This window comes from Nothoprocta perdicaria, unplaced genomic scaffold, assembly GCF_003342845.1.
Source record: "Nothoprocta perdicaria isolate Ctin4 unplaced genomic scaffold, notPer1 scaffold_189, whole genome shotgun sequence".
Classification (NCBI taxonomy): domain Eukaryota; kingdom Metazoa; phylum Chordata; class Aves; order Tinamiformes; family Tinamidae; genus Nothoprocta; species Nothoprocta perdicaria.
Genome location: NW_020455082.1, coordinates 64690 through 91272, shown reverse-complemented (window position 1 = coordinate 91272; position 26583 = coordinate 64690). Strand labels below are relative to the sequence as shown.

The window sequence follows — 26583 nt, the reverse complement described above, 5'->3', positions numbered from 1 at the left end:
GCTGCAAGATAAAAAGGCACTTGGAAAGCGCTTTCGTCTTTACCCTTTTGGCGTACCCTGGATTGGAAAATCACATTAGTACCTTGCCAGATTTGCTCTGGTGTCTCAGAATATTTTTAATAGAGATGAGGAATAGGTATCTGTTGTTACTCTGCTCCCTCATTGCTGCCTATAAACTCTTTATGGCAGAGGGGGTGCCTGCCAGACCCATCAGGGTGTCTGTCGCATACGAAGAGGCCCTGGCTCACATGGACCCCACAGCTTTCAGGAAGGACAGGTCCAGGATTATTCTAACTTCATGTATCCCACATAGGATAGCCCATTTGTGAAGTGATTGGACTTTGCATGGCCTAACTCTTTAATTTAACCTTTAAGAGCGGTCATGGGAGCTTAGTTCATGAGCTGAATAAATTCCTTGGAAGGCTTTGAAAGAAGATTGGACGTCTAAATGCACTGGTGGTTGCTAAAGGATCGGTGGAAGATGAGTAATGGAAAGTTGGCCAGGGAGCGAGTACTGTATCATGTAAGAAGGGTATAACTTGGCTATACACGTGTGAAGGTTTTCAAACCTGCCTTGGACACACTCGAATTCTTCCAGAGGGAAGGAATCGTGCCATCCTGAGCCTTAGACATTCCTCGAAAGATGACCCTACAAAACCATCTATACTGTTGGCAGGAGATGCTGCTGGCACCGAGTTTTAATGGGCAAGGCTGAGGCAGAAGAGGAGCTGTGCTGCACAGCTCGCGGTAGGAGAGAGAGGAGGCCTGGAAAGGAGCTGGCATCAAGACGAGAGTTTGATTTCTTTGATTTAGGCAGCTGCAACTGCTGGACAAGATCTGCAGAAGGCTGAATTGTGGATTAACTTGCACTAAATCCTTCTTTTCTACCCCACCTTCGTCTGTAGTTTCCAGACACAGCTGCAAATTCCCTGAGCTTTCTTATTAAAGATTTGGTATTGCCTCTTCCCTGAATCTCTCTGTTCCTGGCCGCTGAGGGCTCCATCCAGGCAGGACTTACACCTTGCTCTGTTACAGTGACTAATGGCCACAAGGAGCAATCTGGGGCAGGGCGGCCTTGGGGACCTGTGTGTCCTGGGACAAGCTCCAGGCTGCTCCGGGGAATGTGCTAATTTTCACTCCTTTATAGTCCTTTATCTCAGCCCTTCGACCTTGATCTGAGAGGCATTACCAGCCTTAGCCAGAAAGGCAGTGTGGAATTAACCATTTAAATGCTAAATGATTTTTGATCCCAAGCCTTGGAGCTATAAACAAATGGATGCAACCTACCTGAATTGTTTGGGCGCTCAGTGGACTTCTTAGGTTTGATGAGCACTGATTTGAAAAATGCTTAGAAGATGTGTACTAAATAGGTCATCTTGTGAAGTACAGCAAATTTCAAGTTTTATATGTGCTCACAGAGTTCCTAATGGCTGTGGAGATGTCCTTTAAAAATGCCTTTTGTGCGCATTGCTATGCACCGTGTAGCAACTTGGTTTTCATAGTCACCTTCATCCTTCCCTGGACCCCATTACTGAACTTCAGTGGCCCGTCTTGTACCACTAACATGGTGAATGTGCTTAAGGACATTCTGGTCTTGCCTGGCCAGATCAGCTTCCCTATGGCTGAGGCCTAACAAAGTCTGCGCCAGGAAAAAGAGTCCTTTGCCTTAGTGGGAGTCAGGGCTGGTCGGAGCAGCGATAAGTAGGGAGAAAGGGGAACTTTTGCAGAATACTCCCACTGATCAGTTCAGGGTTCATGGAGTTAATTTGCTCATGCCTTTGGATTGTTTTATTTCCAGGGATTCTAAACCATTGCCTCCAGCTGTTCATTTCCATTGAACAGGGGTGATCTTTATCTGTCTAAACTAGTTAAAACCTGCTCCACTACCCAGCAGCCTTTTTGGAGACAGCCCAATAAAGCTGAGTGCGGTGGCTGTGACTCTAACAGCCTCCTGGACATCATAAATTCCAATCCTCATTTTTTTTTCCCCTGACATTTTGCTGTTGGAGCATCCCTGTTGTTGTAATGGGACTCTTCACTTCCTTCATAGGTCCATTTGATTACTGTGTCAGCTGGCCAATAGTATTTACATTATCAGCAGCCAGCAGAGAATCCCTTCTAGATTAATTTAGCACTTTAATATTATCAGATTTAGGCTTGACACAACCTCAAAGGTGTCATTCAAACAACTGAAGCTCTCTAAGACTTGCCTTTGCCCTGGTGAATGTGCAGGTTGCTCGGAATGATTTTAGTTGAGGCACATTTAAAAACTATGCTCCATGTGAAGTCTCCTATGAAACAGTGGGACTTGTAATATCTTCAGGACTGCTTTGTCTGTAGACATGGGATCCGATAGGTTTTGTTTTGTGCAGATTAGACGCAAGTTTGTTAAGCTTCCGTAGCTACTGGGGCTGCTACCAGCTTGTTGCTTTGACCTGTGCCCAACAGGACCATGGAGCACAATGGTTAAAACGCAGGTGACCAGCACGTGCTCTAGGCACTTCCTTCTGCTACTCTTAGCACGAGTGGGGAAATTTGTGGCCAGAAGATCTCTCATGAAGACCCAGGCTGAGCTTGGCTTTGGAATGTGCCAAGGAGCCTTTTCCCCTTGTTGTCCTGGGAGTCAGCGAGGCACCAAGAGTGTTGGGAAGCGGCGCCCCTGCTCTCTGCAGGGTCCGTTCAGAGGCCAAGCATGGGTGTCTGATGAGAAGACTCATTTGGAGTCTTTTACCTGTCATTTACCCGTTAAACAGCCTTATAGCCATAATCAGACTAGCTGAGAAAAAGGCCAGTTTAACACTGTTGCTCTTTAGCAGCTCCATGTAATCTTGTTCTTACTAATAACCTTTTATTTTATTTTTTTAACCTTGCAAAAGCAATGTTTATTTGGCACCACTCATGCAAAATGACTGTGGGGGGAGGTTGTATTTAGCTCTCAGTTGTGTCAAGGTAAATATGGGATAACTTTTGCTTTTTATTTCGCAGTTGCAAATGCGCTATAATTATGGCTGTTTGTCCTCTTGTTGAGGTTAATGGCTTATTCCTGTATAAATAAGAGCAGGAGTTTGTTATTTTTCATAAGTAATTCACCAGTAAAATATGGCTGGAAAGTCTTTTGGGAAAATGATTTTTGAAGGCTTTTAAATAAAGAGCTGTTAGTTATTTCCTTTCTCTGAAGAGAGGAAAAAAATGATTGGGATAAATAGAGAACAAGAATCACTGAACAAAAGAGAAGTCGCTTCAAGAAAAGCAGCTAGAAAATTGAACTCGGTAGTAAGAAGCAAGAAAAAACCTGGCAAATCTATGAGGAATGTGTTGCAGTTGCTGTTTCCCTTCCAACACCCATTTTCCCCAAAGCAGGCAGCTTGTAAGGCTTCTAATAAGGTTTAGAAATTTTATGTGGTCAATACACTTATCCTAATTTCAGTCTCCAGTAAAAAGATCTTTTTTTTTTTTTTTTTCAATGTCCTTTAGAAAGTTGTCAGCACTGAGATGTCTAATTAAACGTTTTATTTTCAGGGATTTTCCAGACAATCCTGCTCTTCACTGGGACACACAGCTCCTTGCCACCCTCGTGCTCAAGCATATAGAAGCCAATAACATCAACCTGGTAACGTGAAATTTTGCACAGCACAGGCACTTTCTTCAGTACCTCTGAGCTAGTGTTTTACACATTTTCTTTGCCTCTAAAAACTTTTTTTAGAGTCTTCATTGGGATTTGCTTTCTTGAGTCTCTGTGAGATGGGCTAGGAGAGAGAAGGATGTTTGGAGCCCGTTCCATTTTGAAGAATCTGATCTAGAAAAAATACTCATTCTTTTAACTATGAAGCCTCTTTTGTATGGTAGTATCACTAGTCTTCACTGAATTACAAGTTTCATATTAGCAAAAAAAACTGCTAACTCTGTTGAAGCTGTCAAGCTTCACTGTAGTAGATATGGAGATTCATTAATTGTAGGGGACCCCCTGAACAGGCCCAGCTGAATTTCAGGTCTAAAATTAAACCTGAAAGTGATTTTGCATTTTGTGGTTAAAGACCTCGTATGGGTATTTGTGCAACTCCTGTGTCTTCCCCAAACACTTCAAACAACTGCTAGAAGTCCAGAATAAATGAAATTGCCCCACTGAAAAACAGGAGAAAGGATGATGGCATAGATTGGGTATGGGTCTTCTTTCAAGAGAAGAACTGAACAATGGAGAGATTTTAATTTAGTAACTTCTCAGATGTGTGTCTAGATTTTAAAGCTACAGTTTTGTCCCTGTGACTGCGTTTCATTTGAGACATAGATTTGAAGTAAAGGCACATGTTAGAGGGCTGGGTTAGCAGGGATACACATCAGGACAGAAAAGATATTAAACTAGAGAGGGTGGAATAGGACATGGGACTGGAATAGGCTCTTGTTATAGAATAGGAATAAGGGAGTAAGCTTGGAAAAAGCTGTGCTCTGTTCTGCAGAACCTTGCTGTGGTCATTTGTGCTGCTGTCACACACTGATGAGCAGCAAAATCACAAAACTCTTAAAGCCTTTCAGCAATTCAGAAAACAAGAAACCACATCTTCTGTAGCATGGGTACTGAAAGCCCATGGGCATGTAAGGCAGTGTTGTACTTCCAACTCTGTATTGATGCTGAGTCTAATTTTCCATGAAATTCGTTGCTGTGCACAGAGACAAATGCAGTTTTCTTTGAGTCATTCTGTGCCTTTTGGCCCAGTGAGTAGATAGAGCTTTAATCTAAACTGAAGGCTTGTAACACAAGAGGACTTGTACTGCCGGTTTGCGACTCTCCCGGGCACTAGGGCAAGTGCACCAGAATCCCAGTAGAAACTTTGAAAACAGGAGGATTTCCTCTAGATGGTTAGGAAGGGTTAGAGCTTTACCTCAAAGGAAATTAAACACAAGCTGTTTGTGTTGGGGGAGGCAGGAGTCTGGCACTAGCACAGCATGAGCTGAAAAGCTGTGTGTATTTTAAAGCAAGAAACATGCATGATCTCTATTACTCTCCCTTTGGTGCTGCTGGTGTAGGGTATAGCCTTAGTAATGAGGAATACAGTGGCAGGGCTCTCCAACAATGAGGGGCCAGCTGTGCACCCCTCAGTGATTCCCTGGTCAGCCCTGAGGGTGAATTTCTGGAGCAGAACTCATTGCCAGCAGCACCAATAAACTGGCCTTGTTTTCAGTGTCCCAAATAATCACCCAAAATCTCACGTCTTGCTGAAATACCTTTAAGCTAGGCACAGATCTGGTTTGCCAACAATGCACCTCATTGCCCTTGTCCAATATTCTGCTGTTAAAACTTAAAAGCTTGGGATCTACATTTTTTTTGGCTGCTCTTTGAGCATCTCTGCTATCCTAAGACAACGTCTTGAAAGGTAAACTGAACCTGTCTTCCACTAATGGTGAAATTGATAGTATCAGTTTAATGTGCTGTAAGTTGTAAGCAAGCAGGGCTTCAAACACAACAAGTCTAACTTCCTAGGGTTAACTTATTTGGAAGACATGTATTGTTTCAGCTGTCCCACTGGGAAGACCTTCCCCAGTTGTCCCTCCCATAGTCATAGCATAGATAATGGTATCTTTTATTTACAGAACATGCGTGTCATCTGGCAGTGGAGATGCAGGCTGCAACTGCAACGTGCCTGAAGCCAAGATTGCAAAGCAAGGATTCACACCACATTGTGTGTATTTTTGTTCCATTGCGTAGTTAGTCATTTCCTTAATTGCCCTGGAAGTCCACACGTAACTCAATCTTTTCAAGAGCTACAGGGACATATTTCAACCAAGCTCTACATTAAATAGTGCAGACACAGAAATTAATGGTTGGTATACACAAAGCCAAAACTAATTTATAGACTTTAAAAATTATTGCCTGCCTGCTGGATTTATAAGCAAAAGACAGTGCTGCTTGGAGAGGCAGCCAAGGCAAGTCTGTCTCGATCCAGCATAGAAAGTATTTGATGTGTAAAAAACAACTGCCATAGTGTGATGCGGAGTCTCAGGCAGCCTCTAGATGATGAATTTGTAGTCTTCAGGATCTCAGCTTTGGAGACAAAAGAGCTTGGATCAGGGACGACGTTCAGACTGTGTTTGGGGCAGATGCAGTGCGAGGATGAGAACGCAGCAATACACAGGTTCTTGAAGGCTCTTTTCCATTATAGACTGATGGAAGCATCACCCCTTCAGCCGCTCATGGGAGAGTCCTGCTGTCTTGGGTCTGAAAGAAAGCCAAACCCTCCTACAAATGATACCCAGGTTGGACCTTATATTTGAGAGAGTTCAGCTGTTATCTCCTAAAATCCAGAAGCATCCACGTGTTTGTTGAATAGGATTTTATGTGTGTCTGCAGAGCACCAGACACTAAGTGCATCAAGCAGAACTTCCTGGAAAAGCAACAGAGCAGAGGACGGACTTTGGCACCTTTATTTCCTCCCTTCTTTTATATTGCAGCCCATCCAAGTGTGCTCTGGGGTACACGAGTGGGAGGGCTCCAGGAACTTTCATTTCAAGACACTTGGTACGTGGCTAACCCAATGGGCACTGGGGTGTGGAGAGTGATTTGAATTTTCCTTTACCATCCAACTTCATCCATCTCTAGCTTCAGACAGTATGCACTATTTGAAGCACTGAGTGACACCAGAAAGAGTGAGGGAGACCCCCAACTTTAGGTGATTTTCTCTAACGCACGCGTTTTGTAGAAGGAGCTTGGACTCCAGGCCTCTCAGGAGTTTCCTCTTCTGCTAGTAATTGAGTAATTTCCTCTGTGCACCCCACACCCCTCCGGAAGGGATTTCTGAACCTGTTTATTTTGGCTGCAGCTCTGGCTTCCACCAGTGAAAGTTCCATTTCCTGAATGCCAAGGTCACCCAGAAGAAAACCCAGCAGTAGCAGCAGCTCCCATTTCAGAACAGGTGTGGGAAGGGAAATCCCTCTTGCCCTAAAGACTTCAGTGAGCAATAATTTCCACATCAAGTATATTTCCTATCCCAGCCTTTTGCTGTCAGAACTGGCTGAGCTTGTTTTCGAGCCAGACAGTTTCAAGATGTTCAGGTTTTCTCATCCTGCCTGATTGTTTGCCTGATTTCATCATCAGCCTGGTTCAGGTTATGTATTTCAGTAAGCACACCAGCGAGCTGCACCATGTGGAAGAAGCAAATGCTCCCTTGTGAAAGTGTCTTCCGCATATGAGAAAGAAACTGAGATTTCTTATCAATGAAACGAATCCCTGAAGCCAGAGGAATATATTTACATGTGATTTCTGCCTGCTTGCAGTCATAAGCACCACATTGGCATTGTGGAATCAGTGCCTTGATTAGAGAACAGACCTAGAAGCTCTGTGGTGGGTAGATGAGATTCATTACTCCATGACAGCTCTGATGCTGAGGGGTCTCTGCGAGGGAAGGGCCAATATTTCAAAGATGGTCTCTCTGCAGGTAAAGTGAATGCCACATGTTCAGGTCAATGTTTAGGTATTTTTGGAACTGTGTTTACAAACGTGCATGTTTGAAGGGACAGACAATCCATGTGCAAATGTTCTAAGAATAAATTAGACCACAACAATTAAAGATAAGCCTTGTGCAATCTCCTTGGCTAGTTCAGCCGTTGTATGACCCCAGCAGCACTGGGAACAGTAGCTGCTGTTTCAGAGTAGGTGTGGAGAGGGAAAGCCTCCAAAGATGTTTCTGAACAGGTAATGTCCAGGTCAAGAACTCAGCCTTGTGCTCCTACAATTGGCCTGAGCCAGTTTTGTCAACATAGTGATTAGCTTGTTTAGTCTGTCACTACAGTCTCTTATCTTAGTCTTCTAGTTTGTTCTCTCATGCCCTCCATGACAGGAGAAATGTCTGCTTTGACTTGCCTGAGGTTTTGAGCCTGACTTCCTAAGGAAACAAGAATAAAGCAATTCTGTTTATAAGTATGTGCACATGCATGTCCCAAAAGACTTCATTGGCTAATTTCAGACCACATTTGCAAGCAGGATTAGCAGTCCTAAAGATACTACATATCTGGAGGGTACCTAAAGAGACAAACTGCCTTTCTGCCTCCACTGAGTAAAAAGGTTTAACTCCAAGTCCAGCCCTTTTATAGACTCACAGTGTTGTTCACCTGCGTAGGAATTTACCCTGCCCGTAGTGAGTGGGCTGAGATGTCATCTGAAGAAGGAGCTGCTCCAGGTAGGAGTCACTTCAGAGCATGGTTTCCCTAATCTCTGCATGGCAGGGTGATAGGCTGAGCCATGGGCTGTGCACAGAACATAATATTGTCTCTCCCAGACTAGCCAACAAAGCAGCCAGAGCACATGGACCTGGTCTCCTGAGAATGGAGGTGACCAGGAGATCCTTCTTTGTGCCTGCTCCACTGCTTCCTACCAGCAGTGAATAACCCTGCTGCTTGGTGGCACCGTTAGTACAAACCTGGGCAAAGTGGAAAGTCTGACTGTGGACTTGTACTGGGCGGGTGGCTTTATAAGCAGCCTTGTCAGGAGTCGGTGGTTTCTGAATATTTCTTATCGCTGTCTCTGTGTGTGTTTCCTCTCCCTCTTTACACAGTAACTCTTGTGTTTGACAGGGCCTCTCCTGCTGCAGGGTGGAGTAGCAAGTTGCAGGACAGGCAGGGTAGCTTTTGATCTTCCCTTGATCTTTAACCCAGTATTTCAGGCACTGCTTATGAAATAGATTTTGAGATGGGAAGGGTGAATAAGCAAGGCAGGAGCATTTCCTCCATGAAGAGGAACAAGCTGGCAAGGAAGCAGGGGCTGATTGAAGGGTAGGGAGGTTATGATTTCTTCCCAGTCGCAGAGAGGAGAGCTATGAAGTGCTCAGCTGCCAGGCCTCTAAAGCACAAACCTGACTTTAAATTGCTCAAGGACAGTCATTCTCCTGGGATGGAAAGCCTATCTGCACTTGTCCCCTTGCTGCTCCAGGCTTTGTGTCACCAGTCTGTCTGCTGGGTTGGAAGGAGAAGCCTTTTGGTATCTGCTTGCCTGGAGGAGCTCTTCCTTGCTGCCCTTAGCGGAGATGCCTCGTCCCTGAGGACAGGGACACAAGGGTTTTCTGTGCTTTGGAAGGTGACTTGGTAATGCTGCATTCACACATTATTCTGCACTCTGAAGTTCCCTTTTCTTCCTGCAAAGAAACAGTAAACAGTAAAACCTTCTCATTCAGCTAAAAGCATGAGCTGATTGTACAAAAGATGCAGTCAGTTGATTCTTTAAAAAAGCTCGTTCTCAGATCAGATTATTTTATCACTGTCGGATCCTGACATGAAGCCTCATTACAAGCAGGACAGGAATACACGATTGTGTTGTTCTTGCTCCAGCAGCTGTGCCTTGATGCCCAATACAGCAAAGCCATAGTCTCATCCTGCAATCCACAGGCATGGTGTTAGATCCAGGGGAGAGTGACTCATAGAATCGAGTCACTTGGGTCAGGAACAGGCAGTTTACAACAGAGCTTTCTGAAAATGACCTTTTGGACACATAATTAGCAAGCATTGCATCCTGCCCCTGAGAATGTGATTCTTTTCTTTCTGCTGCTTAAGCTCTTAGATTGTGTAGTCGTTTAGATCCAGTGACTTCACTTACTTGTTTAGTGGGTATCTATAGGCAAAGGACTGGGAGGTGCTGTATATGTCAAAGAAAGTTGTTGCACAGTCTCTTCCCCTAAGTGCTTATTATTCTGTGGTTTTGCTTTGCAGGTGGTAACCTTTGATGCGGGAGGAGTGAGTGGCCATGCAAACCACACCTCTCTTTATACTGCTTTAAGGTACAGTGTTCTGCATGCTTTTCTGGATGCCTCACCATAGTGTGAGAGAGTGAATGCGGTGCTTGTGTGCGAGCAGCAAATTTTGATAGTTAGAGCTGAGAACACTATTAACTTTGCTGATTAACATGAATGCCAGCCATTCATGTGGCTGTGGGGCACAATACTATGCAGAGGAATTCCTGCAGCTTTGTAAATGACTTACAGCAGCTCTTCTATTCCACCTGCTCTTGCTCTGCCAGTCCACCTTTCATTGGGTTCTTTTCGGCACTTGCCATCCTTGTTCTCAGTGCACCAGCACCTTCTGATTCTACCACTGCGATAGGAAAACTCTTCCACGAAAATATGCCATAGGTCACAAATTGCTTTGCAATTGCTTTGACTTTATCTCTCTGGTCCAAGGAAGTTGCTCATTCAGTAGGGGTGTCCCCACTTACCGCTCTTCCTGAGTCATTTCCTTCCTGTGCTTTATTTTTTATTTCTGAGAGTCTCTGTGCTGTGATGCATGAAAGATGCTAGACAAAAACCCCTTGTATTAAAATCACCCACAGTTTGCGTAGCAAGGCAGCTAGTGTTATTTTATTTTAATCCTTTGCTCATTCAGATCTAGTTGTGTCCTAGAGAGATTTCCCCCAGAGCTGCCCATGTTTTTCCCTTGCATGAGAAGGACTCTTTGCGAGTATATTTTGTAATTTTAGTGTCCATTTGTTTTCTGAACCACCTACACAATCCAGATAACTCTCAGGTTCTCCTTACTAGCACCACAGTGATCTGCCTTTCTCACTTGACTGAGAAAAGCTGCAGTGCTGCAAAACCCAGTGCTGTGAGCTACCGAGCTCCGATGCTGAGTCCTTAATCCTCTCCGGTGGCTGAAATTCCGAATTGGAGGGGATGAGTTGCTTTTCCCAGCAACTGCTGAAACAGAAGGAAAGGAGATGATATTAAAGCAAATGATGTATCCATCTGGGCAAAGCAGGGAGGTGTTTTCCAGCACAATATTGTTTGAGGAGCCAGTCCCGTGGGCGAGGGGTAGAAACTGCTGACCGAGGCTCACACCAGTGGCACAGGGAGAATAAAGAGCTCTCAGGGTTTGCTCAGTCAGCTGCCACTGGGCTGCAAATAGGAACAGGGGGCAAGTTGTTAGGTGCCCCCCTGCATCCCGAATTGCTATGGGAGAAGCATGTTAGCAGCTCATGCAGCTAGCAGCTGTGTGACGGCGCTGAGGGGACCTCTGGATTTGGATCCCAGCTGTGCTGTTGTCAGGCTTCAGAGCTGTGCAGAAATCACTTTCCCACCTTTGAGCTTTAGTTTCCCTGTTTGTGCAGTGGGGATTTTAACCCTTTTTTTTTCATCTCTTGAGTTTGTTACTAGAAACATCATTATCTGTAAACACTTGGAGCTCGGGTTTTTGCATTAGTCCTTAGCCTACAGTCAGATCATTGTCCTGGGCTGATGAAATACACGCTGATATGGACTCCAGGGTATAAATAGCTCCATTAACCAAGGGCTGGCTTGGGTCTCATCTCTTTTCCAGTCCTGAATCAGCAGAAACAAGCATGATGACTCAGTCATCCGCATGAAGCAAGAGTAGCATTGTGGCCACTGAGAGGTTAAACTTATTTTTAGTGGTTTGGTTGCTCTCATTATTTTCCAGTTTGTGTCATGGAGGAACTAGAGCGTGACCGTATCACTCTCCGGGTTTGCAGTGCCCCGATGAGCTCTCACATATTGGCCAGTGCAGACAGTGCTGGGAGCCTGTGCTGAGGCTTCTCACATCCATCCCTGGCAGCAGAGCTTCGTGGAGCAGCACTCGCTGGCCCTGGCCCCCCAAAGGCCCCATGGCTACCTGACAAATAAACTCTCCCCTCCTGTGCAGAGTGTTTAGTAACAGTCTTTAAGCAAGGTCTTGCACTGTGGCTGTAGGTAGGACGAGCGCAGAGGGCTGGTGCAGTGATCTAGGGAAGATTTGTTTTGTGTTCACTAAATAAGAGGCTGCTTACTGCAAAAGCAGGGGGAGGAAGGGCTGTGCGACACATGCCTGGCTTCAGGAGCCACACATTTCTGAACAGCATCAAGGAACAAAACCGTGCAGGAAATGGACATAGCTGAACAGATGCTCAACGTTATGTGCTAAGGATGTAAATACCCTTTGGGCTCTGGAACAGAGGTTATGTTCAAAGGAGCAGGAACTACTCAGAAGAAATATGCCCTTCCCCTTGCAGCATCCTCCTCCCTCCTGACAGCTTTGCAGGGAGTCCAGCTGCTTCTATGTGTCTAAGCTGCAGGTCAGGGAGGAACTGTGAAATGCCATGATTTGAGAGTGGATTTTGTTCTTGTGCAAGGGAAAAACAAGGAAAAAAAAAAAAACAGGATGAGAGATGAACACAAACTGGTATTTGATTTCAGCCTCTCCTGCAGTATTTTATTTCTGGTTCCCAGAGTAGGGAGAAACAAATGAACAAACAAAAACCAGTAAAGCCTTGCTAGAGCAAAGACGGGAGAGTTGGAAGTGATCCTCTGCAGCTCTGTTCTGTCCCCATCACCTTGATGTGGGAAAGCAGTTCTGTCCCCTAGAATCACACAGAATCCCAGAATGGCTGAGGTTGGAAGAGACCCCTGGAGACCATTTAGCCCAATCCCCCTGCTCAAGCAGGGACACTCAGAGCACATGGCACGGGGTCACATCCAGGTGACCTGCTGGCAACATCCTCCTGATGCAGCCGGGATCCCATTGGCCTTCTTGACCACAAAGGTACATCGCTGGCTCACTTGTGAACCAGGACTCCCAGGTCCCTCTCCGCAGAGCAGGCCAACCCCTAATCTGTACTGATGCCTGGAGTTATTCCTCCCCCGGTGCAGCACCCTGCACTTGTCCTTGTTGAACCTCATGAGGTTCCTCTCTGCCCAACTCTCCAACGTGTCCAGGTCCCTCTGAATGGCAGCACAGCCCTCCGGAGTGTCAGCCACACTACCCAGCTTGGCATCATCTGCAAACTTGCTCAGGATACAGTCAGTGCCCTTGTCCAAGTCATTGATGAACAAGTTGAGCAGCACCAGGTCCAGTACTGACCCCTGCGACACCACTGGCCTCCAAGTAGCCTCGGCCTCATTATCACCACCCTCTCATCCCCCAGAGCAGGAGCCTTCCCTGCAGCCAAGGGAGCCTGGATCCTATAAACACGTCCGCAAGGAAGGGCAGGTCTCAAATGCTCTCAAGGGCACTTTACTCTCTCCTCAACTTTTGACCAGTCATTAGGCACTACAGTAATAAGCCTGGTAAATATTGCATGACAGGAATATTTGAGAATATCGCTTTCCTGTACTTGGAAATGAGCGAATTTGCACTGATCTCACGTGTACTATCAAGGTGATGCATGAGTCATTGTGCATTTCCATTTAATACAAACCCGCTTGCCCAGTAGCCTAGCAAATGGGAGACTGTTGGTTTTGTTGTTTGTTTGCTTGCCTAAAGTGGAGTGCTCACTTAAAGCGAGGGGGAGGTGGGAGTGCATCACCTTTTTCTCCAGTGAGCAATCAAATCCATCTCATCCCAGCTGGAACTAAAAAGAATAGAGCCTGTATGCTTAGGGCAGAGCAAACTGAGTGGAAAATAGGAGCTGCTATATTTAACCACAGTGCATTATGTTGTTATAGCAACTGCATCCATAAAACTTGTATCAGTGATGCCATATAAAAAGCTACATCTAAGAATCATTAGCTGAGCCTATTCTTGTCAGCTCCATTTGGAAAAACACTCTCAGTCCTGCAGGATGTTTCTGAATGGCTGTCAGCTTGGTGCTGGATTGTAAATGAGACTGTGCCCAGGTGATATTTGGGAACTTAGGGCTTTTTCACTCCTGAGTTGATTGAGGTGCAGCTTGAGCACCACTGGTGCCTTGCTGTGTCATGGCCTGGATATTGAATGGCCCATTTATGACTGCCATGGAATACAGCATGGTTTTTAATAGTATTGTTTAATAGTATTGTTTTAAGCAATATTTGGGGCATGCGTGTGGGAGAAGGAGCATTTGCAGTCAGAACAATGATCAGTGCATTGTCCAGCTAAACCTGCAGGTTCAGTGGGGAGGCTTCTCTTCAAGAGCCATCGACTGCACGACATCCCTGCAGACGTGTGGTCCTGCCTGTGTTGAATTTCCAAGGCCAGCTCTTGAGAGGTGTGGGCAGCAGGAAACAGGCAGCAGCTTGGGTGATTAGCTTGATTAGAGCAAGTGCAACAACTGATGCAACATTTTATTCTTACAGTACTGGGGGCTGCAATGGGACTCCTGTCTCTTGTTAAGTTTGAGCAGCTGTAGCCCGTGCATTTCAAGATAGTGGCATCTCATTTGCACTCTGAAAGCATGCCTTTTTCTAGAAAATCCTTTTCCCAAACTATTATTTGCCCCACCTTAGAAAAGAATTTCCTATGGCATTAATGTGTGCGTGTTTGGGGCTGTTTAGCCCCTGCTAAACTTCTAGGGTCACTGCAAAATAAGGAAGAGCTTTGGCAAAGAACAGGTTTCAATACCTTAAGTTTCAGCCTGTCCTTTCACAGTCCAGCTCAATTCTGGCATTTTGGTTAATGGACTTAAATGTTCCAAGTGATGAGGGAACTTATGAGTGGTATTTGTGATTGAACCCAAACTATCTCCATGAGGTCAATGGAAAGTTGTCCCCCTCTCTTTGTTTTTCACTCCCTGAGTCTCTGACCTTTCCCTCAGAGGACTCTGTCTCGTGCCTGGCATGTATCATGTTGGTGTCTTACTGGTCATCTCCTGTTGATTTTGCCTCATTCCTTCAGCCCCTGCTCCCTCCTTCCTTACTTTGACCAAGTTCATTCATCCCAGTCCTTCCATGTTGAGTGCCATTAAGGTAAAGCTGAGCACAGGGCTCCAGAATTGTTGGTACTCAGCAGGGATCCCCTCTTAAGTAGGGCTTTTTTCCCAAAGAAACCATATCCAGAATTGTCTTTCTCAGGCTGACTGGATTGCTAGCAGTGAAACTGCACATTCCTCTTCCAGAAAGTGCAGAGAAATGAGCAGCTCTGTCACCGAGGGGATCTTGGAATCACCAGCCTTGTTTCTCACTGACAGAGCTGTCTTTCAGCCCTGCAGTGTGTGTGAGAACAGTGTCTGAATAGTGTTTTAAACTGCACGTGGCTACATGGGGTAGTTCAGGGTGCACGGAAAAGCAGCCAGAAAGTCCGGTTAAGGCAGGAGGAGGTGTTCCAGATAGTAAACATTCAACATCTGGCAAGTATCTCTCTCTAGTATCTCTCTAATTCCTGGGAGACTGGCTGTTCTTCCACATCTGTTTCATCCCATTAATTGGGCAGATTAGAGGTTGAGATCCTAAACAGAGCCCTGCTGCATCTTTAAGACTTCCCTTCTCTGCCATACTCTGGACAATTGCATTTCCCCAGTGCTCTGCAGCAGCCAGCACAGGCGGTTCAGCGAGGGGCTCTGCCTTTGGTACGGGAGGCTGTTCAGAGAGTCATTGATTTCACTAAATTTCTCACCGAACAGAACATCACCAAAACCATCACCCACCCACCAGGGTTCTGGTTCAGTCCTGGTTCATCCCTACAGGACTTCCATATTTCCCACAATGGAGGTTTCAGCTCCTTCTTGCCATCAAGGGGAGATCCCTGTTATCGATGCCTTTTAGGAGCCAGCCCTCTTTCTTTGCTGACATCTTTCCTTGAGGCTCCCAGAATAAAGACAGGGAATTCAGGCTCAGCTTACCTGAGACCTGCCCCCTGTTAGGATACATCCTAACACGGGTGCACTAAGGGGTCCCTGTGTTCAGCTGTGCTCAGCCACTGGGTGGGAGAGCAGGAGCAAGCCCCCTCAGATCACCTGGAAGAAAGGGAGGTGATGAAAAGTCTTTCTAGAAGAAAACACGTAAAGAGCTCCTGGAAAAAGAACCTGTTTGACTTGTTGGGATTTCATGCCAGGCTTTCATTTCACTCAAAGCACAGCAAGTCCAGTCTCTAAAACAACATTCCCAAAATGACAACAGCAGAGAGCTGCAACCTCTCCCCTACTTGGAGGTGTCCCACAGAGACAGTTCCAGCAGGGTGGAGATGAGAATGAGAAGATTGATTTGGGTGAAGATTAGCTAGTATTGTGAATAAGTGCAGGAAGTGGAGTTTTGTTTTTCTTTTTTTTGCTCTCTGCAAGTACAATTCATTACCAGCTTTAGCCTGAGAAATACGAATGAGCAAAGCTGCTAGTTGCTCTGCAGCCTTGCAGGAAGGTGGAGGCCATTCCTGGAGCTCCAGGCTTGCTGAGCCCTGAGCATTTGGCTTAGGACAAAAGTGATAGGAAAAGAATCAGAGTTTTCTGCATGCCTGTTCTTCCAGTGTCAGCGCTGGCAGTAACCTTGAGGGCCTTTCAGTAAGCAGAATACTAAATTTTGTCTCCCTGAACTTCTGTACACACAAAACCTTTTTAATTTGCTGCTGGATCGGGCTTTTCTGTTGCAGGTGCCCTCGGTTTCTACTGAAATTTTTCCATATGGGCTGATCTCCCCCTGCTTCTGTTTCTGGTAGCCAGGTTGGTATTAGTTCACCCTTGGAGGATCACTGTCATGTCTTGTCTCGAACATTTCTTCACAGCCTTTAATTTGCTTGGTTAGTGTCCTGAAAACCCCTTCTGTGGCAAAGCAGCGTGTCCAGAGCTAGTACCTTGGATAGTGAGCAAAATTTCACAGCTGCTCATGGCTTTATCACTCCAAACTTGGATCAAGAAGTTCCCACCCCTCTAGCTTTACCAAGTGCTGAATCACCTCTTTGGGTGGCCAGATTCTCATTGAGGGGGATGAAGCCTCTGGCAGGAGAACAGAGCAGACAATAGTGGAGATATTTAAATCTGTTGTTCCCCCTAAAAAAAAATAAAAATGGTAGTAACGTTTACAAGGCAATGTGAAAAAAAGTCTGAGTCTGAACAGCAGGACTTGAGCTGTGACGTAGAAGGTGGCCAGGTCAGCAGCACAGGGTGATTCTCAGTCGGAAGTGGTTTTGCTTGCAGATCTTTGGCTCTGGAGAAGAGGAGACCATTGGCAGGGGAATCTATCCGAGGCATCCGTCTTCTGACTGCTCTTTGAGTTCTGCCATGACCTGCATTTCTGGCTTGACTTTTGCTTTGAGTTGCTTTGGGTATTCATTTACTCCGTGCTTCCTATTTTGTCTACGCCTGTGTAGCTAATCCTTTTCCTTGAACTTAACCAATAGAGATAATCCTAGTCTGAAAGTGACTGGAGAAACATAACAATTCACATAAAATGTATGTTTTACCCTGGTTGATTTACACATGAACTGTCACATTGTCCTTTGTTAAATACACCACTATAAGATGATAACAATCTCTTTAAATATTACACAGTGTTAAATAACACAGGGTTGAATAACTTCTTTTTTTCCTTTATTTCATTTCTCCTTTTGGCAAATGTTCCATTGTTTGGATTTTTTATTCTCATGAAAGAGCAAGCCTGGGTGTGGGACAGCTCTGAGTGCCATCTGCTGGAGATGTGCTTCTCTCCATCGCAGTGATGGGCCAAATTTGGAGGAGATGCAAACAGTGATTTGAGCTTAAGTGCTCTGAGGCCATGCACCACAGGCTAGAGGAGGAAAACGAACAAAAAAAAAAAAAAAAAAGAGAGAAAAATTAAAAAGAAATTGAAGCTAGCACCTTCACATGCCTTCAGCAGGTCAGGATCATTTGTTCATGCTTCCTGATGGAAGTGCCATCATTGCTGCCATTTCCTGCACTCGTCTTCTCACTGTTTTTGCTACACAAACCTTCCAGGACTAAGGCCAAGAAAGATCGAACTCCTAGTGAGCAAAATGTGAGCACAAGTCCCACCATGTGCCAGTGTGAGTTAGAAAGAAGGAAGATGGTCCCTATGCAGGAACTGCTGCTCAGCAGGTGTCCCTGGACAGCAGAGTTGAATAGTCTTTGGCATCCCCATGTAGTTTCCCTTACTGCAACACAAGGAATTTGAGAGCCTGTTGGACTTAAGGGTGGTCAACACAAGGAATCTGAGAGACCATTGGACTTAAGAGTGGTCATTTGTACTGTGTCCCTGGAGACACAGGGAGGGAAGAAATGGTGGAATCAGGTGGGAGTGAGGGTTCGCACTACACTCCTGGGCCTTCCTTTAAGATGAGAGCCTGCAATTGAGTGTGTGTTTATTGAGAGAAAAGAGTCAATACAATGTACGGACTCTATATATGTAATATCAGCATTTGAGTAACTTCACTGAATACTAACCCTCATGTCTCTCCTTGCTCACAGCTACCTGCATTCAGAGCGGAAGCTACCTGAAGGTATGTCACAAATTTACATCCACGACCCTGCAGGCTTTGGGCAACAATTACATTTATGTTCTGTTCAGGGTTGCATCTGCCTAATTCACCTCTACTTGCAATGTAAATGAGACCCACAGCTGAACTTTCTGTTGCTTTTCTATCTCCCTGCAGTTTTTTCCCAGTTTAGGCTCCCCTATAGTTGCTATAGTCCCCTATAGTCTGGGGACTGTTCCTGTCCTTGGGAGTAGTTTTGTCTCAGTGATGTGACTCTGGCTCTGCTGTTGGCCTCTTGCTGTTTGAACTTAAGTGCTATTTCCAAATCTCTTGCCTCAGTTCTAATTTTTTTCACCTCTTCATAAATAAAGTATTAAGCCTGGGCTTTATGGTAACAGAGGCCACAGAAAGCAGTTTTCAGCTCTGTCAAAAACACCACATTATGTTTATGTTCAAATATCATCCCTACTGCTTTATCTAAGCTAAGCTTCCACCCAGAATGTAGTCGGTATAGGAAGGATACCTGAAAACTGCACTGGCACAATGAAATATTGGACTCTTACCTTTAAACTACAATCTCTGAGAAACTCTCCGGGCAAGTAGGGAAGAGAAGGAAGCAAAGTACAAAATTAGGATGCTCCTGACCACCTCTTGTAGCTGCTGGCCCTTGTCCATCCTCCTCAGTCTCAGAGCAGATCTACAACCCCTATTTCTAAAAAATAGTGCATGGCTCGGGAAAGAATTTGTGGGACTAGTTTAAGCATAAAACTGCAAGCTCTTTCTGTGCTTTGGCCAGAGTATAGAAAGAAGGCTCAACACCCAGTAAACCCCCTGCTCCCTCAGCAGACTTTGTTTCTGGAACACTAATTCCCAAATCACTGTGGGATTTGGATGTGTCGCAGCAAGTCAGTTTTAATTCCCTGATGGTAGCAGGTTGCAGACCAAGAAATCCGGTGAAGGAAAAATGAGCCAAGATGGCAGAATCCCCTTTGACTTGCTTTTGCCTCTATTTTCTTCATTTCCACACCCTGTGAAACAATGTTTATTAATGCTAACCTCTCTCCCAAGACCCTCTTTTTGTGTAGCTTTGGAATGCAGCAAACAGCTGTGTGTGTGCAAGCAGTACAGAAAAAAAAAAAAAGAATAAGGAGATGCAGTGGTAGATGTCCCTGCTACCTGTCAGTCCTTATCCAGACTGAAGCACCTTCATGTGCTGTTCACGTTGGTTTGAAAGATACACCGCGACCCTGCATAAGGCAAACAGGCTGCGTCCCAAATTGGTTCAGGTTTGAAACAGACCAACATAGAGACAACATTTCCATTTCTCTAGCTGCATCAAGAAATTCCTGCAGCTATGTGAAAGCTTTGCTGTTCTGATTACATCACATCTGACATGACCTACAAACGCCAAAGGAACGGGGAGCTCCCATGCTGCTGCTTACACTAAGCCTTTCCAAATATAGTTCCTGTCTCATTGAAATTCCCGGTATTTATAATTTGATCTGGCAGGCGTGCAGGGCTGTGCATCAGAGGGGCTTAATGAAACAGGAGTGATGCTGGGATTGAGGCTGTCTAGAGAGAGCTGAAAGGCATGTTCAGGCCAGGGAAATGTCCTGCTCTCCTGTTGGGAACAGGGAACTATTTGCGGACAAACCTGTGTAAGCCCAGGCGATAAGGGAATGCAGAGAAAATCTCTGCAGATGCCAAAGCCAGCTAAGCCCTGCACTGCCTCCCTGATAGGCAAATGAGCACCCTAAATATCCTGCTTTGCTTTCTAATGCCTTTAGCCAGCATAAACACAGCGGGCTTTTTATAATCTGTAATCATGTTCTGCAGGCCGAGCACAGGCACGTAGGCTTGTTTCAAGAAGAGGAGACAGCTGCTGGATTTGCACCTTCCCCTGCTACCGGCCCCATCCAGATATAACCAGCTCTGTCTTCCCGCAGAATCGGTGCACCAGCGTCTGCCGGGAGCCTTTAACACACATAGAGCTGCTAATCTCCTCATTCTAGGCATACTTGCTGCATAAGTGTTTTAGATGTAGAAAGCCAAGCTGAACAAGGCTGCAGGCTTCGTGCACTTCTATTCCAGGCCTAATCCACTGGCTATATTGATCTTGCCCTTTCTCCCAACCTAGAGGGATTGTATGACACTGTTAATCCCATCCTGCCCAGGTCACAGTCACAACAGGCTCTGAAAATCTTCACCTGCTGGTGTCACAGGGGTAGACTCATCAATGGCAGCACTTGTCTGACCCTGGTTGGCAGGGAGCAGTTGTTTCTTCCCCCTTTTCCATCTCTCGCTGGACTGTACATTCCTTCCCTGCTTCATTTCATCTCACATTCCCATGCAGGGCAGCCTTTGCTGTCAGCAGGTGGAGATCCCTGAGGACTTTTACTGCGTGCCCTTCATTTAGTGAGGCTTGAATGTCCACTGCCAGGCTGACCTGGCCGAGAGGGGCCGGGAGGTCACACTGAGAGACTCTGAATTCACTCGCAGTCATTTTGGGCCCCTTTTGTTGGGCTTTGGCGGGGGCAAAGGGGAGCGCTAGCCGCAGTAGTGGGTTAGGAGCCAGCAGGGATGCAGGCCGGCAGCAGGGACAAGCGGGAAGCAGGGCTGGGGCACACCGCCATCTCCCGGCAGCACCGGCCAGCTCCCCATTCCCATCTCCTCCTGAGGCTGGAAAGAAGGAATTCTTTGCAGAGAGATGAGTTAGTGGTACTAGGAAGAGTTAGGGACACGAATCCCACATGCGGGGGCTCACGGAGGATTGTCCCGTGTAGAGCATCTGTTCCTGGGTTAGTTGTGTCACAGGCCCCTGGCCAGGGTGGGAACGGTGTCAGTGATCTCTGACCACCCTGCTTTACCTTGGAGGCTTCTTTGCATTTCCAGGAAATTCATCCACTGTAAAAGCAAGAAAAGTTGTTTTGCTTCTCTGTCTGAGATTTGTTAGGGGCCAGATTGAAGAATCATTATAAACCTGTCTAACTAATGCCCAAGAGAAGTTAGCAGCAGGCCAAAGAGCTCTTTAAAACAGAAAACAAATGCACATCAGCAGATTCTTTATACATATTCCCATCTTTTTCACTGCAAGCATCTGAGTAATGAATTTTGGAACTCTGTTGAAGTATAACTGTCTGAATGAGTTAGTATTTGATATAGCCATCCCTGAATCTTGTAAATATATTTTCTTTAGCTACACATTGGAGTAGAAAAGGGAAATCTCATTCTTGTAAATGAACCAAGGACTGTTCCCTGCTATTCTGAATTTCCGTTATATGCTACAGTGAATCAGAGAACATTCAGGGGGCTTGCCTGTGCCATTCCCTTTGTGCCTATTGAATATGTAGGAATCATTTAAATAATGAGCCAAAGAAATCTCTGTTATTTGGAACTAGTGTTGCCTTCCACAGACCACATAAAGAGCAGGAACCAGTACAAATGATCATAGACATGCATGGAGCACAAAGAGATCCTGTGGGGCAGTATGACTAGCAGCTGGATTGAGCAGCAGTACAGGAGAGCCTGCAGAGACCCACGGAGCTCTTACCGGAACATTATGGTAATAAAATATTCATCTTCTTTCTCTGTCTAGGATGCCACGTGCTCACGCTTGAAACAGTAAATCTCTTCCGCAAGTACCTCTCCATCCTGGATATTCCCATTTCCTGCTTGCTGCCCAGAGATGCGCTCTTCATACTCACAGCAGAGGAAGCAGAACAAGCCAGGGTGAGATGTGTGGCAGCTGCCAAACCTCCTTGAATAGCTCCTCATCATTGCAAGGGCTTTAGTCACAAGTGTCATGTTCACAGAGAACGTGAGGAATAAATGTACATGTGGATTATAAATGTCATGTATGGACAATCTTCAGAAATTTATGAAAAGCCAGTGAACAGGTTGCTGTATGTGCTGGGTGGACAGCATGGTAGTGCTCAGTAGATTTGCAGCTCAGCGTACATTTAGTCAGTTACAGGTCCCTATTCCAAAATCTGATTCGATCCTCTTCCATAGCAAGTAAATATTTGCCCAGCAAACAGTCCTGCTAATCCACAAATGACATGCACAGAACTTCCCGCTGTTGGGACTGCTAAAAGAAAGTATGATACTATGTATGGAAACTGCTCCGATACAGGTGCCATTACTTCTTTGTGCTTTTTGTTCCTACAATTTCTCCTTTTTAGCTGTTGCCCTGTAAATAGAACCAGCCAAGTTTGAACTAGCAGTGTGTGAACACGACACGGAGCGTTCTCAGACACTCTTGATTTCTGCTTCCCCAGCATGTGAACACGCAGGCATGAGATCCCACGGTGGGGACAAGCTAGGTGACAAGGAGAGTGTCACAGCACCTATCTGCAGTGTCTAGCAGGACCCATGTGAAGCCTCACCAGCACAGCACCCGCCATGTAAGGGCCATAGGGGCCTCTCCAGGCCCGGTGGTCCCACAGAATGGGCAGCCTTTAACCCCTAACTACTCCCTCCATGCTTACTGAGAATAGTCTGTTTTCTATAAATGAGCAGTAAGTCTCACAAGAGGCCTAGAAAGCTGTGCTTAACATTAGGTTTTGAAGGTTCTTGTAAAAGTTTTTCAACTATTTTTCCTTCTAGAAAGCCATGCGGTGTCATCGCAGCCAGCTCCTCTGGTTTCGCCACCTCTACATGCTATTCTCACGTTACATGGTCATCAATTCGCTACGTCTTCTGTAAAAAACTAACACTCACACACCTTCAGGAGTGAGAGGAGACCGAGAAAGACTGTGCTAAGCCAAGTACTGAAGAAAAAAATCACCTGTTATGCTCGAGAAGACAGAATTCACTGTGCATAAGAGTGACTTTTCCAAGATAATACCATGTGCACGGATAAAGTCAGGATGACAAGACCTGCATTAGCCACTCAGGACTTCTTAAAGATGAATCTTTTGAATAAACATCAGAAATGATGGGATTTTTTCTAATTGTGCTGATCTTAGCTGGTCCCACTGCTGCTTTCAACTATATCATATTTCAGATTTGACCTTCCCAGAGTGCCCCTCATGAAACACTAGCATTTATCCTTGCTTCACAACATGGGGTTTGAGAACAACTCAGAAAAGTCTCAACTCAAGGATATAAGGGAGGCACAAGACAACTTAAAAACTAACTAAATCTTTAACTTAATACGCATGCAGAGATAAAAATTGCAAGGGATGTTTCAAAAGCTGTTCCTTTTACCTAAAAGACAAGTACTGGAGTTAAAGATCCTCTCCTGTTTAAAGGTAAGTGGAGGAGACATCCATTTCCAATGTTGTTCATTTCTTAGCCTATACAGAGGTTTTACTAGGGATTCTAGTTTGCATAGGGTTCTACTTTCGTGCTTCCACTGAAGCAAAGTCAGCAGTTTTCAATGTCTGGAGTGCTTGCACTCATCTGCAGAAAATTTTCCATCATCTACACAAGTAGTCATTGCATAGCCAAGATCAGATCCCAAATTCCCAGCTCCTGGGAATCTCCCTTAAGCAGAACAGTGCTTAAGCATACGCCTAAGTTCAGTGCTCCCTTTCTTCCACAGAGCTGCACACCTGCATAGATGCTTTGCTGAATGTGAGCCTGCTGAGCTCTTGCAACTCTCCTTTAAATCCATGGTAACTTCATTGAAGTCAAAAGAGAAAGACCAGTGTGAGTATTATGTCCTAAGCAAGAGCTTATCTTGCATGGGAGTTTTATAAGTCAGACTTTAAAACAGAAATGTCCATACAGGCCAAGCATAAAAGCCTAGATTAGATTTTTTTTCCACCTTTGCTGTGCATGCTGTGATTTAAACTGTAGCACAGCTAAAAGCAAAGTACCAAAACACCAATCCTGGGTAATTTATAGAATAGAGGCAGTTTGAAAACAAAGTCACAGATGAACAGAACAGGCAGCGTAAAAAGTTTTATTTAAGAAACAGAAGGCAGATAGTGCTGGCAACAAAGCAGCTGATTTTGCAAACCCTCACCACAGGTTCATGGTGATGCTCCACATCCAGCTGCTGGGAAGGAACATCAGGGTTTTGACATGTCTCTGATGGTCTTATGTTCCTTCACAGCCTTCTCCCACTCTTTGCCATTGATATCCTCCAGGACAATGCTGTGCACAGTGCCCTCATCCAGGCAATGGGGAGCTATTCCTGAGGAAAGAGAGAGTAGTTGGAAACATGCTCTTCTTGGCTAAAGATTGGCAGATGCCTGTATCACTGTGGACTGGGCATCTCAGGAGGTGGTAAGTGCTGGTAGCCCACGTAATGCTGTAAGGGTGAGGTAAATAGAGAAGAAATCTGTCCTAGACAGAAGCCCACAAATCATAGATAAGACTTTTTTTAATGGAGGAGCTGCTGCTTCAGGCTGCTGTTTTAGACATTCAGCATTTTAGGAGCAAACTATAAAGACACAGCTTTGTGGCATGATAGCAGCCAAGGGAGTGTTTTCCAGAGTTCGCTTGGTGTCAGTTTTGACTACCGCAGTTTGTCAAGTTTCCTCTTTATACCTACCAAAGCCATCTGGATTAGAGCGGGGAGTATAAAAGCTCTGCACACCACAGGTTTTGCAGAAGGTGTGCTGAGCACAATGCGTGTTGAAGGTGTATGTGGTCAGGTTTTCAGCACCCTAAACAGAAATGAAAAAGTAGTGCAGATTTTCTACATAAGTGGATTAAGCAACGTGAAATTAAAAATCCCATTTCCTATTTCTTTACTTGATACAGAGTTCTGCAGTCCTGCTCCTTTTCTGAAAATCTGTGCTCTGTACATCCATGTGGTCATTCCAGTCAAGCCTCAGAACTGCTGCAGCTCTAACCCCAGCTCACTGAGTGACAGGCACTAACACACCCACCCAAATGGCATAAAATTCAACCGTTTCTCCCCAACCAGCCGCAAGCAAGACTAGGACAGAAGACTGGCTGCCACTTGCATTTCAGGGTAACGCTGGACCACATGGCTTAGGTAGTTCCTTTGGCTCATGCTCCCTATGCTCTTACTGCATTCTTACTCTACCTTGAGCAGCTTGAAACGTGAAGCTGGGACGATGAAGTGCCTGTTCTGTTTCTTTGTGCAAATGCTGCAACTGTAAAAGAGAAAGACGACGATTCTTCTAGAAGCAGTGGACAAAGCATGGAGCAAAAGGCGGCCCTACCACAGACCTCTTGACAACAGAGAGAATGGCTCGTGGCTACATTGCAGGAGTGGCAAGAGCAGACATGGGGTATCTGGTTAAGCACACCCATGGAAGGGAGGGTACGCAGGTACACAGATAAGACTTGCAGCTATATTAAACATTATATGGCACTTTTTTTTCTTCATGTACACAATTTTCCACTGCCTTATCAGGACAACCTGCAGCCCTAAGAAATACCTTTAATCTTTCAGACCAAAGGTTGTCAACTTTGCCAACATTAATTACTTTATAAACAGGAAAATAAAAATCAGCCATAAAATAGAAGTTACATGCAAGAGGGTGACTACTGAAATCAAAAACTGTTCCCGTTTGAAGCACATGTGGTCCAAGATGTAGGGACATCTTAAATTAAAAAGGGACTGATGTGCTCTGAGCACACTGCTGAGCACCTGTAGTCGTTAGATCTTTAGTTCTCACTTTCTGCATGAACATGGATATGAAACCTGAAATTCTTCCCAGAGAACCAGTACCTGAAACTGCCAGCACCGATCCCATACTGGACATGATTAGGAACATACCCTATGGAAACAGGTCAGAGGATGTTCTGCCATTGCACTGTGTTACCCTAGCACTGAGACACTGCAAAGACATATGAGCTTTATTCATGTGTCAGAGTAGGCAGCCAAAAAGTACTCACTTGCAGTTAAAAACGTGCAGATCTGGCGATGCCCAGACCTCAAAGCGGACAGCTCCACAGTGGCAGCCTCCAGTGTGCTTGACCAAGCCTCTGTATTCACTGGAGAAGGAAACAACAACAACAAGGTTGCCAGAGGTTTTGTGATCACTCATTTGTTGTTGTGCAAGAACACCTCGAAGCCAATACAGAGCATGACCCTGTTCTGCCCTGAGCACTTGCACTACACCGGGAAATGCAGCCTCCAAAACCACGGCCCGGGGCTGGCAGAGGCTTCTTTAGTCCTCTGCAGCCACTGCAGTACAGAACACAGGCCTCTGCCACCACCAGCGGTGTCAAAATGCTGCGCAGACCACAGCGTTTTCAGCGCGCAACATACAGCAACGAGCGCAAGGCAGCACAAAGCTCCAAGAGCTGATTATCTTCCCCCACAACCCCGCTACGTCCGCTCCAGCTTTACTAATATTCCTGCATTCCGGAGGCCGTGCAGCGCCGTCCGCAACTGCGGCACGTTCCGTTTTGCAGAGGAGCTTCCCGGCCCGGCGCTGCCGCTGTCCCCGGGCCTCCGGCGGCGGCCGCGGCGCCCGGCCCTACTCACTAGGCGTCCAGCAGCAGCCGCGCGGCCTCCTCGCCGCTCAGGCGGTGCCGCTGCAGGAAGGCGGCCCAGCGCCCGCTCTGCGCGCCCAGCGCCCAGCGCCCGCCCGC

The 26583-nt window shown here is 45.8% G+C and overlaps 2 protein-coding genes across 2 annotated transcripts in view; one reads left to right on the top strand and one right to left on the bottom strand.

Annotated features, from left to right (window-relative positions):
- PIGL (phosphatidylinositol glycan anchor biosynthesis class L) overlaps nt 1-23029 on the top strand; it is a 50507-nt gene extending 27478 nt beyond the window's left edge. Inside the window, exons 3-7 of the mRNA XM_026036967.1 lie at nt 3520-3610; nt 9691-9758; nt 18053-18084; nt 21656-21789; nt 22666-23029. Coding sequence (XP_025892752.1) covers nt 3520-3610; nt 9691-9758; nt 18053-18084; nt 21656-21789; nt 22666-22764 — 424 coding nt within the window. The 3' untranslated portion in view covers nt 22765-23029. The remainder of the gene's footprint in view (nt 1-3519; nt 3611-9690; nt 9759-18052; nt 18085-21655; nt 21790-22665) is intronic.
- A 949-nt stretch (nt 23030-23978) lies between these two features.
- On the bottom strand, nt 23979-26571 carry CENPV (centromere protein V; the record flags this gene model as incomplete). The annotated part of the gene is made up of 5 exons (XM_026036942.1): nt 23979-24202; nt 24563-24677; nt 25064-25133; nt 25882-25980; nt 26477-26571. Coding segments are annotated over 5 exons (504 nt in total), but the record flags the coding sequence as incomplete, so codon positions are not given.
- Between the last annotated feature and the right edge of the window lie 12 nt (nt 26572-26583).